The sequence below is a fragment of the Xyrauchen texanus genome, chromosome 9 (genome assembly GCF_025860055.1).
Source record: "Xyrauchen texanus isolate HMW12.3.18 chromosome 9, RBS_HiC_50CHRs, whole genome shotgun sequence".
Lineage (NCBI taxonomy): Eukaryota > Metazoa > Chordata > Actinopteri > Cypriniformes > Catostomidae > Xyrauchen > Xyrauchen texanus.
Window position 1 is genome coordinate 45888263 of NC_068284.1, and position 15828 is coordinate 45904090.

General features: G+C 39.5%; 1 protein-coding gene across 1 annotated transcript; it reads left to right on the top strand.

The window, feature by feature from the left end:
- The first annotated feature begins 266 nt into the window (after positions 1-266).
- On the top strand, positions 267-14981 carry napgb (N-ethylmaleimide-sensitive factor attachment protein, gamma b). The gene is made up of 12 exons (XM_052134436.1): positions 267-458; positions 2436-2503; positions 2652-2736; positions 3090-3107; positions 5167-5197; positions 5277-5386; positions 6131-6197; positions 6363-6433; positions 9250-9328; positions 11411-11490; positions 12005-12134; positions 13768-14981. Exons 1-12 carry the CDS (start codon positions 403-405, stop codon positions 13906-13908), a joined length of 936 nt encoding a protein of 311 aa, XP_051990396.1. The 5' UTR covers positions 267-402; the 3' UTR covers positions 13909-14981.
- Positions 14982-15828: the final 847 nt, after the last annotated feature.

Consider the following 15828-nt stretch of genomic DNA (forward strand, 5'->3'; position numbering starts at 1 on the left):
GTATGTGCCTAAAAGGTTTGCACAGAACTGTATACATACATACATACATACATACATACACACACACATATATATATATATTACTTTAAACAGTATATTTACAGTGAAATATATTTATACAAATAATTTTGTAATATATTTTTATTATTTAAAATTATGTTTTATATATATATATATTGTTTTATTTATGTTCCTTTTACATTTAACTCTGTACTGTTGTCGTTTAGAGAGAGAGAGAGAGAGAGAGAATCGCAGATGTGTGAGTTGGTACTTCAGCTTCCCTCTCGGCTCCCGTAGAAAAACACCGTGACGTGATGAGGTCTTATGGAAAATCAGGATAATCATCATCCTCCTCAATCCGAATAGCGAGTTGGTGTCCTCTTCATCCGCTGAACGAGCGCCATGGCCGCACAAAAGATCAACGAGGCGCACGAGCACATCGCCAAAGCGGAGAAATGGTGAGACAAGAGCATAAAATTATAATAGAACAGATGTATTCTCATTCATTTCACTGATACACACAAACACGGGAGTTACCTGTAGCCTCCTGCTGGCTGGCCTTGTGGCTTCAGTGTTGTTTTCTATTAATCTGTCTATATGAATGCCAGGTGACGGAGCTCGTTTATTTGAACACACTTGATTTAATGGTGTTATCTAGATAATTATGTGAGAAGATGAAGGATGCAGAAGTGTGTTGTGTTGCACCATCATTAATATAGCGTTATCCAGCGACCGTGATTGCGTAATCGTGCTGGAGGTTACCTTGACGACAGCTGCTGTGGTGCTGATGTTGATATTAAGGCATCTCAAACTCTAGCCAGTGGGAATATGATAATGTGGGTCATTCCTACAATGAATAACATTTTCTTGAACCCATCATATCAGACCAGGGCTAATTGTCACAATGTCTCAGAGTCCAGTTGCACAAATCTCTTTTGTATGTCATCGAAGAAAAGAAAAAAACAAGTGAATTTTATCCCCCAAAATAAATTTTAATATATTGTTTTTGTAATAGCAGTAGGTTAAACAAGTGAATACACTAAAGCCGAACATTGTCAACTGGCAATGTCAGGTTGGGGCAAGTTGTCATTAACATTTTAAATATTTATTTTTGTTTAAATGGATGTTTTCCAATGAACTGTTTGTAATTTACGTGGATTTATTATTATTATTATTATTATTATTATTATTATTAAATAGAAACCTTCTAACTAAGGGGTAAAACCTTTTTCCTGCAATACATGTACAATTAAATTAGACATATTGGTTCTTGGACTGGAGCAACATGTCTGATTGTGGATGATGGGGGGTTTGGTATTGGTCTGTGAATGGTTCTTGGAGGGAGGGTCTTGGAATGGTTCTTGGAGGCTCTGGTCTGGGAATGGTTCTTGGAGGGAGGGACTGGGAATGGTTCTTGGAGGGAGGGTCTGATGTCATTGTGTTAACTGTTTGTAATTTACTTGGATTTATTATAATTATTTTTATTATTATTATTAAATAGAAACCTTCTAAATAAGGGGTAAAACCTTTTTCCTGCAATACATGTACAATTAAATTAGACATATTGGTTCTTGGAGCAACATGTCTGAATGTGGATGATGGGGGGTTTGGTATTGGTCTGGGAATGGTTCTTGGAGGGAGGGTCTGGGAATGGTTCTTGGAGGCTCTGGTCTGGGAATGGTTCTTGGAGGCTCTGGTCTGGGAATGGTTCTTGGAGGGAGGGTCTGGGAATGGTTCTTGGAGGGAGGGTCTGGGAATGGTTCTTGGAGGGAGAGTCTGGGAATGGTTCTTGGAGGGAGGGTCTGGGAATGGTTCTAGGAGGCTCTGGTCTGGGAATGGTTCTTGGAGGGAGGGACTGGGAATGGTTCTTGGAGGCTCTGGTCTGGGAATGGTTCTTGGAGGGAGGGACTGGTAATGGTTCTTGAAGGCTCTGGTCTGGGAATGGTTCTTGGAGGGAGGGACTGGGAATGGTTCTTGAAGGCTCTGGTCTGGGAATGGTTCTTGGAGGGAGGGACTGGGAATGGTTCTTGGAGGGAGGGTCTGATGTCATTGTGTTAACTGTTTGTAATTTACTTGGATTTGTTATTATTATTTTTATTATTATTATTAAATAGAAACCTTCTAAATAAAGGGTAAAACCTTTTTCCTGCAATACATGTACAATTAAATGAGACATATTGGTTCTTGGAGCAACATGTCTGAATGTGGATGATGGGGGGTTTGGTATTGGCCTGGGAATGGTTCTTGGAGGGAGGGTCTGGGAATGGTTCTTGGAGGCTCTGGTCTGGGAATGGCTCTGGTCTGGGAATGGTTCTTGGAGGGAGGGTCTGGGAATGGTTCTTGGAGGCTCTGGTCTGGGAATGGTTCTTGGAGGGAGGGTCTGGGAATGGTTCTTGGAGGGAGGGTCTGATGTCATTGTGTTTTATCTCACACAGTTTAAAGACCAGCATGACTAAATGGAAGCCAGACTATGACGAAGCCGCTTCAGAGATGGCAAAAGCAGGTGATAAAGCTTTCTTATAAACTGTTAGAGATCTTACACTGACAACATCGATGCCGTTTATATAAAGGAAATTGTGATATTTGATTGACCTGAGATATTACATTTAGCCTACTTATATTTACATAATGTCTGTTTTCTGTTCTGTTAGCTGTGGCTTTCAAAAATGTGAAGCAATTTGAGCAAGCGAAGGACGCGTATCTGAAGGAGGCCGAATATCACACAGAAAATAAAGCGTATCCTTCTTTATCACAGCAGCACACGATTCTGTAGTTCCAGTTACTTTTAAAGGACAGACTCAGAAATAATCATAATTACATTGTTACGCCAGCAAGCTAGAGCAACATTTGGGCACTTCAGTCTTATGACAATGTTTTTATTTCATCTGTTGATTTAACTTTATATGTTAGTTACGCATTATGAAAATACGACATATACAGAATTATGATATACCATAATGTATATTCTGATGGAATATTAGGTTACATTATTTTCTAAGTAGAATTAGATTTAGACTGAGTAGTATTTGTTTAAGATGGTTTAATTCTCTCACATTAAATACTTTTATTCACTTAACTAAATATCACAGACTCTTCCATGCAGCAAAGTAAGTAACTATTAACTATTACCTATGAACGATCTATAGATAGCACTCTATTATACACTATAATACACCATCCATCTATAATTTACTAATTATCCATAGGAAATTATCTAATCTCTAATAACTATCAATTATTTCGTAATTATCAATAGTTCACTTTCTGAACTATAGCTACAGTGGCAAGAAAAAATATGTGAACCCTTTGGAATTACCTGCATTTATATATACATTTGTCTTGCAATTTGGTTACAATAATGAACAAACGCAATCTGTTTTAACGAATAAAACACAAATTATTATATTGTTCTGGCACATATTGAATAAATCATTCAAACATTCACAGTGTGTAGGTTGGAAAAAGTATGTGAACCCCTAGGCTAATGATGTTAAAAAAAGCTAATTAGAGATTAAGAGTTGGCAAACCTGGCATCCAGTTAATAAAAAAAGATTGGAGGTGTGGGTTAAAGCTACTTTGTCTTATAAAAAGCACTCAAGCATTTTCAGTTTGTTATTCACAAGAAGCATCTGCTGACATACCTCGAATAAAGAGATTTCAGAAGACCTTCGATCAAGAATTGTTGCTTTGCATAAAGCTGGAAAGGGTCACAAAGTTAACTGGAAGAGTTTAGATATTCATCTGTCCACAGTTAGACAAACTGTCTATAAATGGAGACGATTTAGTACTATAGGTACTCTCACTAGAAGTGGCCGTCCAGCCAAGATGACTTAAAGGGCACACCTCAGGATGCTCAATGAGGTAAATAAGAACCCTAGGGTGAAAATTAAAGATTTTAAGGAATCATTGGAACTGGTTAGCATCTCTTTTCATGAGTCTACTATATGGAACACATTAAACAGGTGTGATGTCCATGGCAGGACACTACAGAAGAAGCCGCTGCTTTCCAACAAAAACATTGCTGTGCACCTGAATTTGCCAAAGACCACCTTGACACTCCACAACACTACTAGGAAACTGTTTTGTGGACTGATTAAACTAAGGTTGAATTGTTTGGGAAGCATTTTAAGCACTACGCATGGTAAAAAGGACACCTCATACCAACAGGTAGAGGGAGCAACATGATTTGGGGTTGTTTTGCTTCTTCGGGGCCTGGACCGCTTGCCATCATCGAGGGAGAAATGGATTCCCAAGTTTCTCAAAATATCCTACTGGATGATGTTAGGGTAGCTATGTGCCGGCAGAAGTTGGGTGATGCAGCAGGACAATGACCCTAAACATCAAAGAAAAAACCACTACAGACTTTTGAAAAAAACCACTACAGACTTTTGGCTTCCAAAAAGAATATCCACCTTTTGGAGTGTCCCAGTCACTCAGACCTTAACCCAATAGAGATGCTGTAGAATGACCTCAAGAGAGCCGTTCACACCGGACATCCTGAGAATATGGCTGATCTGAAGCAGCTCTGTAAGGAAGAACGGTCCAGAAATCCTTCTGAACGTTGTGCAGGTCTAATCCGCAGCTACCAGAAATGCTTGATTGAGGTTATTGCTGCCAAAGCAGGATTTGCCAGTTGTTAAATCCAAGGGTTCACTTACTTTTACCACAGCACTTTAACGTTTAATCAGATGTGTTCAATAAAGACATACAATATTGTCTGTGTGTTGTTAGCTTAAGCATGTTGTTGTTTGTTTGTCTATATTTGTGACTTTGATGAAGATGAGATCACATTTTATGACCAATTAATGCAGAAAACCAGCTAATCCCAAAGGGTTCACATACTTTTTTTGTCACTCTATCTATAATTTATTAATAACCTGTAGTTAACTTTCTAAACTACAGCTGTTTATAATTTAATAATTGTCCTTAGTTAACATTCTGTACTATATCTACATGCATCTACTCTATAATTAACGAATTATCCATCGTTAGCTTGGATACTCACTGTCTATAGTTTACTAATTAATAATAGATTAGATAATTAGTAAAGTGGTATAGAGCTGTTTAAATCAGATTTATGTGAAATCACACATTTCATCTGACATACCGTATATTATTCTCTCACCGTGTTTTCACTCATAATAACCATGTCTTTATTCTTCTCAGGGCGTACGAACAAGCAGGCATGATGTTAAAGGTGTGTTAAATACAGAATACTCAATCTTTAAGACTTTACACTGAAACAGTAAGTGAATGACTGTCATGTACACTCACAGGATATGAAGAAAATGCCTGAAGCCATTCAGTTAATAGAGAAGGCCAGCATCATGTATATGGAGAACGGGACCTCTGGAACTGCTGGAATGGCTTTGGACAGGGCTGGGAAGTAAGTGTACGGACCACTGACATGATAGGTTGTTTTGACTATTTTGTATTGTTTTAATCTTGAACAGAGGCTTTGGTAGTTTACGGATCAGATCAGGTAGTTCAAATGAAAAAGTTTGGAAAGGTGCGTGACATGCTATATTCCATCTAAAACTATTTGAAACAGGAATGTTTAAGCTTAAGGATTAAATTGGATATTTGTACTTTTAAAAATGTATTTGACACACCACAGGAACCTTTAAAATGAACCTGTTATTATAATTCTTATAATTTTTTTGTAGAAGCAAAACTGCCCGCATGGATACTTCAGTTTTGTTCTTTACATACCTTGAAGTGTGTGAATACAATAGGTGTATGACCAGGGCTGGACTGATAATCTGGCATTCCGGGCATTTTCCCGGTGGGCTGATGCACTTTGGGGCCAGTCAGGGGCGGACTGGCCATCGGGTGAACCGAGCGGGCCGGTGGGTCGGCTTCGAAACGTGCCGAATGGGCCCCGATAAGCTAAAATGAGCCGGCGCGTTATGCAGAATGGACCACAAAACGGCACCGCGATATGCAATAAAGGAGAGCGAACATCCCCCCTCCCCCTCCCCCAGCTCAACAACTTTTGGATCACCCCCCCAGCAAGTTTTGGGCCAGTTGCCATGTAAAATCCTGGGCCGATTTCTCTTCCCAGTCCAGCCCTGTGTATGACGGTTCTCTTACCATTACCAGTGTTAACAAGTAACATCCACTTCTACAGACTGATTGAGCCGATTGATCTAGAGAAAGCTGTGGACATGTACCAGAAAGCAGCATCTGTGTTTGAGGTGAGAAAACGCAAAACAGAATTCACAAAGCACGTTATTGTCAGTTTATCTCTTTATTAGTCGGTAATATGAAATAATGCTATAAATGATTCAAGTTTTAAATGCTATAGATGTGTCCTGAATATTCGCTAACATCTCATTTGAAATGGTCTTTGGTGAGTGCAGAATGAAGATCGTCTCAGACAGGCGGCAGAACTTCTGGGTAAATCCTCCAGGCTGCTGGTGAGACTGCGCAGGTGAGGATTAAAGCAATATGAATTAAAGGAATAGTTCTAATACAAATTTTGTCATTTATTTAACCTCATGTTGTTCCAAACCCATTTGACGTTTTAAATGGAAGGATATTAATGCAAATGTTTTTAAAACACTGAAGTAGACGCATTACGTGAACCGTGCTTGCATGTTTGGATGAGGCAGTTTCGTATAGTTTTATATTGAAGCTGCGATGTAACAAACCACGCTGTGGCAAACACCAGTCCAAGAAATATCCAATTGTTCAGGTGCATAGACTCAAAAATAATGCAAAAGGGAATCAATGATGAGCCTGCACTCAAACTAGGAAAAACCTCACATCAGTGTATTTATACAGAGGCCCCAACAGATCAAAAAATTTGCAAAAAGTGCCAAGTGCAGTAGAAAAACTTTTTTGGGTTCACCCCTTCATCTGTGCTAAATACCTTTTAAGCAACACACCTGCAATCATTTATAGTACAAGCTTTTGACCGTTAACATTCTAATATTGGGTATAACAGGATAGACAGTCGAAAAGTGTATTTTGTTCCATCCACCCATCCATCCACCCATCTATCCATCCACCCATCCACCCATCCATCCATCCATTCATCCATCCATCCATCCATCCATCCATCCATCCATCCATCCATCCATTCATTCATCCATCCACCCATCCATCCACCCATCCATCCATCCATCCACCCACCCACCCATCCACCCATCCATCCATCCTTTCATTCATTCATCCATCCACCCACCCATCCATTCATACATTCATCCATCCATCCACCCACCCACCCATCCATCCATCCATCCATCCATCCCATCCATCCATCCATCCATCCATCCATCCACCCACCCATCCATTCATTCATCCACCCACCCATCCATCCATCCATCCATATACCCACCCATCCATCCATCCATCCACCCACCCACCCACCCACCCATCCATCCATTCATCCACCCACCCATCCATCCATCCACCCATCCATCCATTCATTCATCCACCACCCATCCATCCATCCACCACCCATCCATCCACCCACCCATCCATTCATTCATCCACCCACAAACCCACCCACCCAACCATCCATCCACCCACCCAACCATCCATCCATCCATCCATCCATTCACCCATCCACCCACCCAACCATCCATTCATCCATCCATCCACCCATCCATCCATCCATCCACCCACCCACCCATTCATTCATTCATCCATCCATTCATTCATCCACCCACCCATCCATCCACCCACCCATCCATCCACCCAGGTGCTGTCAGTCGAGTAAAAATTATAATTGCGAATAATCGCATAATTTTTTAAATCGCGATTAATCACAGATTTGTCCTGTAGTCCTGAAATTCGACACTATAAATATTAATTTTCTTGTCAAAATGTATTTATTTCCATCTTAGGAAAGGAAACAAAACAATAAGTAACAATATAATGCTTTATTAACATTTTCCAAACAAAGCCTGTAGGATCTCTTGGTAGAAGGGCTCTGGCGCTGTAGTGTGTCTGTTTGTGGCGTGTGAATCAGTGTAATGACTCCGGGCGGACACCAAACTCCTCACTCAGGCGAGGGAGAGTAGAGTCACATGGGGTAACTTCCTCGGGATCACAATTAGTGGTTCTCGCTCTCAATGGGGACCTACTAAGTAGTTGGAATTGGGCAGAAAAGGGGATTAAAAAAAGAGCCTATGATTGGATCAATATTGCAGTGATTAATATGTTTCAGCTGGCAACAATTCTTTTAACCCTAACAGATGCAGTGTGCAGCTTCTCATTCTTAAACAACCGTGTCGGAAGACATATCCCGTGAACGTTGAAAAGATGTTTGTAACACATAAAGGATTGGCAAGGAGGAGACGGGAACTGGCTGAACAGTAAACATAAAGTTTAATGGTAAACTTAAAACAAACATAAACAAACATGCAGCATGGCCACGTCCTGACTTTTACCCCATTGGAAGTCTTTGGGATGTGCTGTAGAAGACTTTACGGAGTGGTTCGACTCTCCCGTCGTCAATACAAGAACTCGGCCGAACATGAATGCAACTCTGGATGTAAATAAATTCTGTGTTTCGACAACCTTATGCAATGTCAATGTAATCAAAGCTAAAGGTGGTCCAACGCAATATTTAAGAATACTTTATTTATGGCCAGACAATGTATTCTGTATATATATATATATATATATATATATATATATATATATAAAACCGCTTAAATTTTAAAGGCGGTTTTGCAAAGTGAAATATAATGGACTGAATATTACCTGACAAATAATAAAGATGAATAAATACAAAAAATGTTGGAACTAAACTTTGGATGGTGAATATTTATTACAATTAAATTTTGTGTGAAATGTTTAAAAAAATAAAAAAAATAAAACCGGATTAAATTTAATTCCCCACAAATGCAACCACTGTTTTTGTTTCAAAGACTTTTGTCATTATTATACTTCCATATTCTTTACGGAGGTTCAGAATGTTCACAGCAAGAGTGAATGGTGACCAGTAGCTGTCAAGGTCCATAAAGAATAAAACAGCATGATAAAAGTACAATAAAACTTGTTCACATGACTTGTGCACTATATTCCAAGTCTTCTGAAGCCATACGATAGCTTTCTGTGATGGATAGGCCAAATTTAAGAAACAGTTTACTAAAAAATGTTGCGTTCATTCACAATTATTTTGGGCCTCATGGTGGAATCTCATCTCTAAGCCCATGAATCTGATGTTTTCATTTGATACCTGTTGACCTTACATTTACAGTATGAGTTGTTTACATTGTTTGTTATTGTCCACAGGTTGGATGAAGCAGCTGTTTCCCTTCAGAAAGAGAAGAACATGTATAAGGAAATTGAGAACTACCCCACCTGCTTTAAGGTACATATTTACACATTCAACAGTATTTTATGTCACAGATAGAGAATAAAGGTGCTGTAAGCCGGGGGTTTTCAAACCCAGCGGGTCACAAAGGGGTATTCAGAAAATGAACAAAATAAAAGTGTAAAAATGTAGGTGGAAAAAAAGTTTGACATTACGAATTTGACATTATTAATGTTTTAAGACTGGTTGGAAATCATGAGACACTCTGAAGCAGTTTTGGGCTGCCGCCAGCAATTTCTCACACTCAAATTTAAAAACTCAACATTTACACATATAGTGGAATAATTGCAAAACATTGGTCTAATTTTTCAGAGAACCCCTCAAATAAAAATACTAAATTATTCATAAATTATATTGTATGTGTTTATAATTTTGTTCTAAACAGAAAGTTATTTTTCACCAAAATCATTTTTGTTGTTGTTCTTGTCCTAACTTTGTAAGCATGTTATTTTGGTTCTGTTCACCCCATCTCCCTCCAAATAGTCTTATTTTATTCCAATAGATGGCAGGAATGACTAGAAATGTTTTGTTTTCCTCTATCACCTTCCATCAAAAAATGCTGATTTGAAATGTAGGTGGTGCTATAATGCATTTTAGCCATTGCAGATGTTCGTCCATAGACATTCAGTCTAATTTTCAGTTCATGCACCACCCACATATTTTTCATTGAATATCTCGGCCTCTGAGTGGGCTAGAAGCTCAATCTAGGTGTCATTAGAAAGCTGAGATTTTATCATTAATAGTCAATAACATATACTTCTGATGATTTGTTTAGCATGCATGACATCTAAGATATAACATTTGATTATTCACAAAAGCAAGCTCACACACAAGGCAAGTTTTTTTGAACTTCCTAAGCTAAAAGCAGATGTAAAGTGTTTACCTATTTGGGGCTTACAGCAGCAGTTATCAGTGCATAATTGAGACGTTTGTGAAAAGTTGAGATTCTAAGCTTTCAAACAATACCACATATGCCTGACTTATGTATACGGCGACTTGAACGTTTTAAGCATAAACGTTTTTTGCGCAGATCGGTTTTAAGTAAGAACTAATGTGTAAATGTAAAATAAATATATTTGGAGACAATATTTTACAGTAATAATGTATTTTAACTTTAGTACAATCACCGATCCTCCACCAAATTTCACAGTGGGTGTGAGACACTGTGGCTTGAAAGCCTCTCCAGGTGTAACCATTAGTCGACCATTTGGAGGATCGGTGATGATCTGGGGGTGTTTCAGCAAGGCTGGAATCGGGCAGATTCGTCTTTGTGAAGGACGCATGAATCAAGTCACGTACAAGGTTATCCTGGAAGAAAACTTGCATCCTTCCACTCTGACAATGTTCCCCAACTCTGAGGATTGGTTTTTCCAGCAGAACAATGCTCCATGCCACACATCAGGTCAATCAAGGTGTGGATGGATTACCACCGGATCAAGACCCTGTCATGGCCAGCCCAATCTCCAGATTTGAACCCCATTGAAAACCTCTGGAATGTGATCAAGAGGAAGATGGACAGTCACAAGCCATCAAACAAAGCCGAGCAGCTTGTGGCATAAAATCACCCAACAGCAATATGAAAGACTGGCAGAGAGCATGCCAAGACGCATGAAATCTGTGATTTGAAAATCAGTTTATTCCAACAAATATTGATTTCTGAACTATTCCTAAATTAAAACATCAGTATTGTGTTGTTTAAACATGAATATGAACATGTTTTCTTTGCATTATTTGAGGTCTGAAAACACGGCATCTTTTTTGTTTTTTGACCAGTTGTCATTTTCTGCAAATAAATGCTCTAAATGACAATATTTGTATTTGTAATTTGGTAGAAATATTGTCAGTACTTCATAGAATAAAACAAAAATGTTCATTTTACTCAAAGACATACCTATAAATAGTAAACCAAGAGAAACTGATCAGATTTTGTGCCTGATTTTCAAAACATGTTCGGGTACTGTTGCGCTCTAGCCACTGACAATACAATTTAATCCAAAAAGACATTTTAGTTTTTAATAATGTTCCAGTAATTTCAACAGATGGTTTAATTCACTGGATGTATATTGTTATTATCTGCAGAAAACTATCGCACAGGTGCTTGTTCATCTCCACAGAGGTGACTTTGTGGCTGCAGACAAGTGTGTGAGAGAAAGTTACAGGTATGAATGCGAAACTGTGTTACTTTGCAAAACTCTTCCAATGAATTCAAATAAATAACATATTTATTTATCTAATTTGAGGGATAGTTATCTTAAGGAAGGTCCTTTACTCACCCTCATGTCATTCCAAACCGGGATGACTTTCTTTATTTTGTGGAACACAAAATGAATGTCCAGGCTGCTTTTTTTCCAAATAATGAGGCTGTTAAGTTACAAAAATGACAAAAAAAAGTGCCATAAAAGTCAATATGACTCTGACTATATTCCAAGTCTTCTGAAGTCACATGATAGCTTTTTTACTCTTGATGCACCATGCAAATACGGTTCCTTACATACTGTAGATTTACCAAGGTAACTATAATTTCCACCAAAATACCATGGTTAGCTACTACAGTTTCTGTATATGGGAACTCCTCCAAACAGCCTCTGCAAGCTTATGAAACTATATATATGTATAAGAGATTGCATAGTATTTGCAAGCATAATCATGTATTGTTGTGTTACCTCTCTCGAGTCTCCCGGGCTTCAGTGGCAGCGAGGATTGCGTTTCAATGGAGACGTTACTGGCGGCATATGATGAGCAGGATGAGGACAATCTGGTGCGCGTGTGTAACTCACCTTTACTCAAGTACATGGACAACGATGTGAGTACTTGACAACATTCATCACACTAAACAGAACTATAATAAATGTGCACATCACAGAAAGTCATTAAGCCGGTATTTGTGACAACATATGGATGATTTGGTTACACTTAAAAGAAACAAAAATCTGGGTTACAGTGAAGCCCTACAATGGAAGCCAATGGGACTTTATTTAAAGGGTCCACAGTAATGCACTAGTTAGGCATGAATAAGCCAGTAATTAATAATTAACTATATCTAGATTTAGAGGCCTCTAAATCTGAGGCCATGGTTCTCAGCAGAAAAACTGATGGAGTGCGTACTCTGGGTAGGGAAGGAGGTATTGCCCCAAGTGAAGGAGTTCAATTACCTCGGGGTCTTACTCACGAGTGAGGGGACAATGGAGCGGGAGGTTGACCGGAGAATCGGGGCAGCGGGGGCGGTATTGCACTCGCTCTATCGCACAGTTGTCACGAAAAGAGAGCTGAGCCGGAAGGCAAAGCTCTCGATCTACCGGTCAATTTCCGTTGCTACCCTCACCTATGGTCATGAAGGCTGGGTCATGACCGAAAGAACTTGGTTGCGAGTACAAGCGGCCGAAATGGGTTTCCTCAGAAGGGTGGCGGGCTTCACCCTTAGAGACAGGGTGAAGAGCTCAGTTATCCTTGAGGAGCTCGGAGTTGAGCCGCTGCTCTTTTTGAACAGTTGCCTTCTGGACGGCTCTAATGAGCACCAGAACTGTCAGGCACAGGAACAGTTTTAATCCCTCAGGCTATCAATCTCATAAACAGTTAAAACTGCCCCATTGAGCAATAATTATATGCAATTCACAGCTTAGGCTATTTATATTTAGCCAATATATCCAACCAGGCAGCTGTGGCTCAGGTGGTAGAGTGGGTCGGCTACTAATCACAGGGTTGGCGGTTTGATTCCTGGCCCACATGACTCCACATGCTGAAGTGTCCTTGGGCAAGACACTGAAGCCCAAATAGCATATATCAATATTATAAATAAAATTTATAAAGTAGCTCATATTTACACTTGTATATTAAATATTTGACACTTTTTAGGATTTTTATCCCCCTTTCTCCCAATTTTGAAATCCCAATTCCCACTACTTACTAGGCCCTTATGGTGGCGCGGTTACTCGCCTCAATCCGGGAGGCGGAGGACAAGTCTCAGTTGCCTCCAATTCTGAGACCGTCAATCCGCGCATCTCACAGCATGTGGAGGCTCATGCTACTCTCCGCTATCCACCACAACTTACCACCAAGTGCCCCATTGAGAGGGAGAACCACTAATCGTGACCACGAGGAGGTTACCCCATGTGACTCCACCCTCACTAGCAACTGGGCCAATTGAGTTGCTTAGGAGACCTGGCTGGAGTCACTCAGCACGCCCTGGATTCAAACTCGTGACTCCAGGGGTGATAGTCAGCGTCAATACTCGCTAAGCTTTCCAAGTCCCCCAATATTTGACACTTTTAAGTATTTGTACTTATTTTATTTCTTTATTCATGAATTGTGGAATTACTCAGACCTTGTATGTATCATAAAATGACCCATATGTTTCTGTAAAAGTCTGTGACACATTTGGGAGTGAATAAACTACCTGTAGTGGTGATAATATTTCCCTTTCCACTCTGTTTGTACAGTATGCCAAGTTGGCCATCTCTCTGAAGGTGCCAGGCGGGGGAGGCGGTAAGAAGAAGAAATCTACCGTTGCTCCACAAGGGGGCAGTGGAGCGCCGCCACCAGCTGAAGAAGGCGATGATTATGAAGGAGGTTTGTGTTAGCAGACAGAATGACTCGCCTCCTTGAGTGTGTGTGTGTGTGTGTGTTAATGAGTATATCAGTGTTTCCTCCTTTTGTGAAAAGTGGAGTCTGTCCTGGTTTTAAAGAATTCTCTTCCTGTGTGACTCGGCCTTGGGAGTTTTCTGTGTGTTTACACTTGTAATGCACAGTAAAGCTTTAAGGTCAACATGAAATTGACCGTATTTACATTTTAATACACATTTTTGGTCTTATTTTGCATGATTCATTAGTTCACGTTAGTCCCGCCTCTGAAATGTCTTTCCTTTTTTTAATTCACATCCCTCTTATTTTACAACCCCTCCACTACAAACTTCTGGTTCTATTCTGGTATGAAACGCCCACTTGTCACAATCCAATTAATTCACTACTAATAAAATAAAGCTCCCGGCGTACATTTTTGTCTCATTGAATATCCTGTTACACTCAAATGTGGAAATACGCCACATAACTAAAGTAAATGGGTTGCGAACGCTATTTCATGTTGACTTTATCAAGGCCCATTGACTTCCATGTAACACTTAAATAAATGGTCGAGGTTCAATACAAGTTAAGCTCAGTCGACAGCATTTGTTGCATAATGATCATTACCACAAAAATGATTTTGACTCATAGCTCATTTATTAAAAAAAAAGCTAAATTCGTTGTTATAGTGAGGTACTTACAATGGAAGTGAATGGGGTTAATCCGTAAATGTTAAAATACTCACTGTTTCAAAAGTATAGCCACAAGATGTAAACATTATATGTGTTAACATGATTTTAGTATGGAAATATCAGGGAAATACCAGCATGGTGCCATTTACCAGAATGCAGGGTTTACATCATCATGACAAAATCATGTTAACATGTATAATGTTTACATCTTGTGGCTATACCTTTGAAACAGTGAGTATTTTAAAGTTTACGGATTGGCTTAATTTACTTTTCATAATTTTTTGTTGTTGTGGTAATCGATATTATGCCACAAATACTCTTAATTGAGCGTAACTTTGAACCCGGAATACACCGATCAGCCACAACATTAAAACCACCTGTCTAATATTGTGTAGGTCGCCCTCATGCCGCCAAAACAGCGCCAACCCGCATCTCAGAGCAGCATTCAGAGATGATATTCTTCTCAACATAAGTGTACAGAGTGGTTATCTGAGTTACCGTAGACTTTAATAGATCAAACCGTCTGGCCATTCTCTGTTGACCTCTCTTATCAATAATGCATTTCCATCCGCAGAACTGCCGCTCACTGGATGGCACCAACAATCATGCCACAGTCCAAATCAGTGAGATCAAAATGTTCCCCATTCTTATGGTTGATGTGAACATTAACTGAAGATCCTGACCCACATCTGCATGATTATATGGACTGCTGCCACAAGATTGGCTGATTAGATAATCGCATGGCATGATTGTTGGTGTCAGACGGGCTGGTTTGATTATTTCTGGGATTTTCACACACAACAGTCTCTAGAATTTACCAAATGGCGCCAAAAACAAAAAACATCCAGTGAGCGGCAGTTCTGTGGACGGAAATGCATTATTGATGAGAGAGGTCAATGGAGAATGGTCAGACTGGTTTGATCTATTAAAGTCTATGGTAACTCAGATAACCACTCTGTACAATTATGGTGAGAAGAATATCATCTCAGAATGCTATTGTGAGGTGCGGGTTGGCGCTATTTTGGTGGCACGAGGGCGACCTACACAATATTAGACAGGTGGTTTTAATGTTGTGGCTGATCAGTGTATTCCTTAAAAGTGGTACACAAAGGCTGGTGGTTTTTGATGTATATTTTTGGTGTCATGTTATTTAATAACGATACATGTGGTATTGTTTTTTTTAATTAGGTAAGGAAAAGGTATAGTCGTGTATACAGTATCACATTGTGAACAGTCTGTGAGTCAAAG

Coding starts and splice junctions, on each gene's coding strand:
- napgb (XM_052134436.1), top strand. CDS start 403: ATGGCCGCACAAAAGATCAACGAGGCGCACGAGCACATCGCCAAAGCG. Junction 459..2,435: donor ATCGCCAAAGCGGAGAAATG/GTGAGACAAGAG, acceptor TATCTCACACAG/TTTAAAGACCAGCATGACTA. Junction 5,387..6,130: donor GCTTTGGACAGGGCTGGGAA/GTAAGTGTACGG, acceptor CCACTTCTACAG/ACTGATTGAGCCGATTGATC.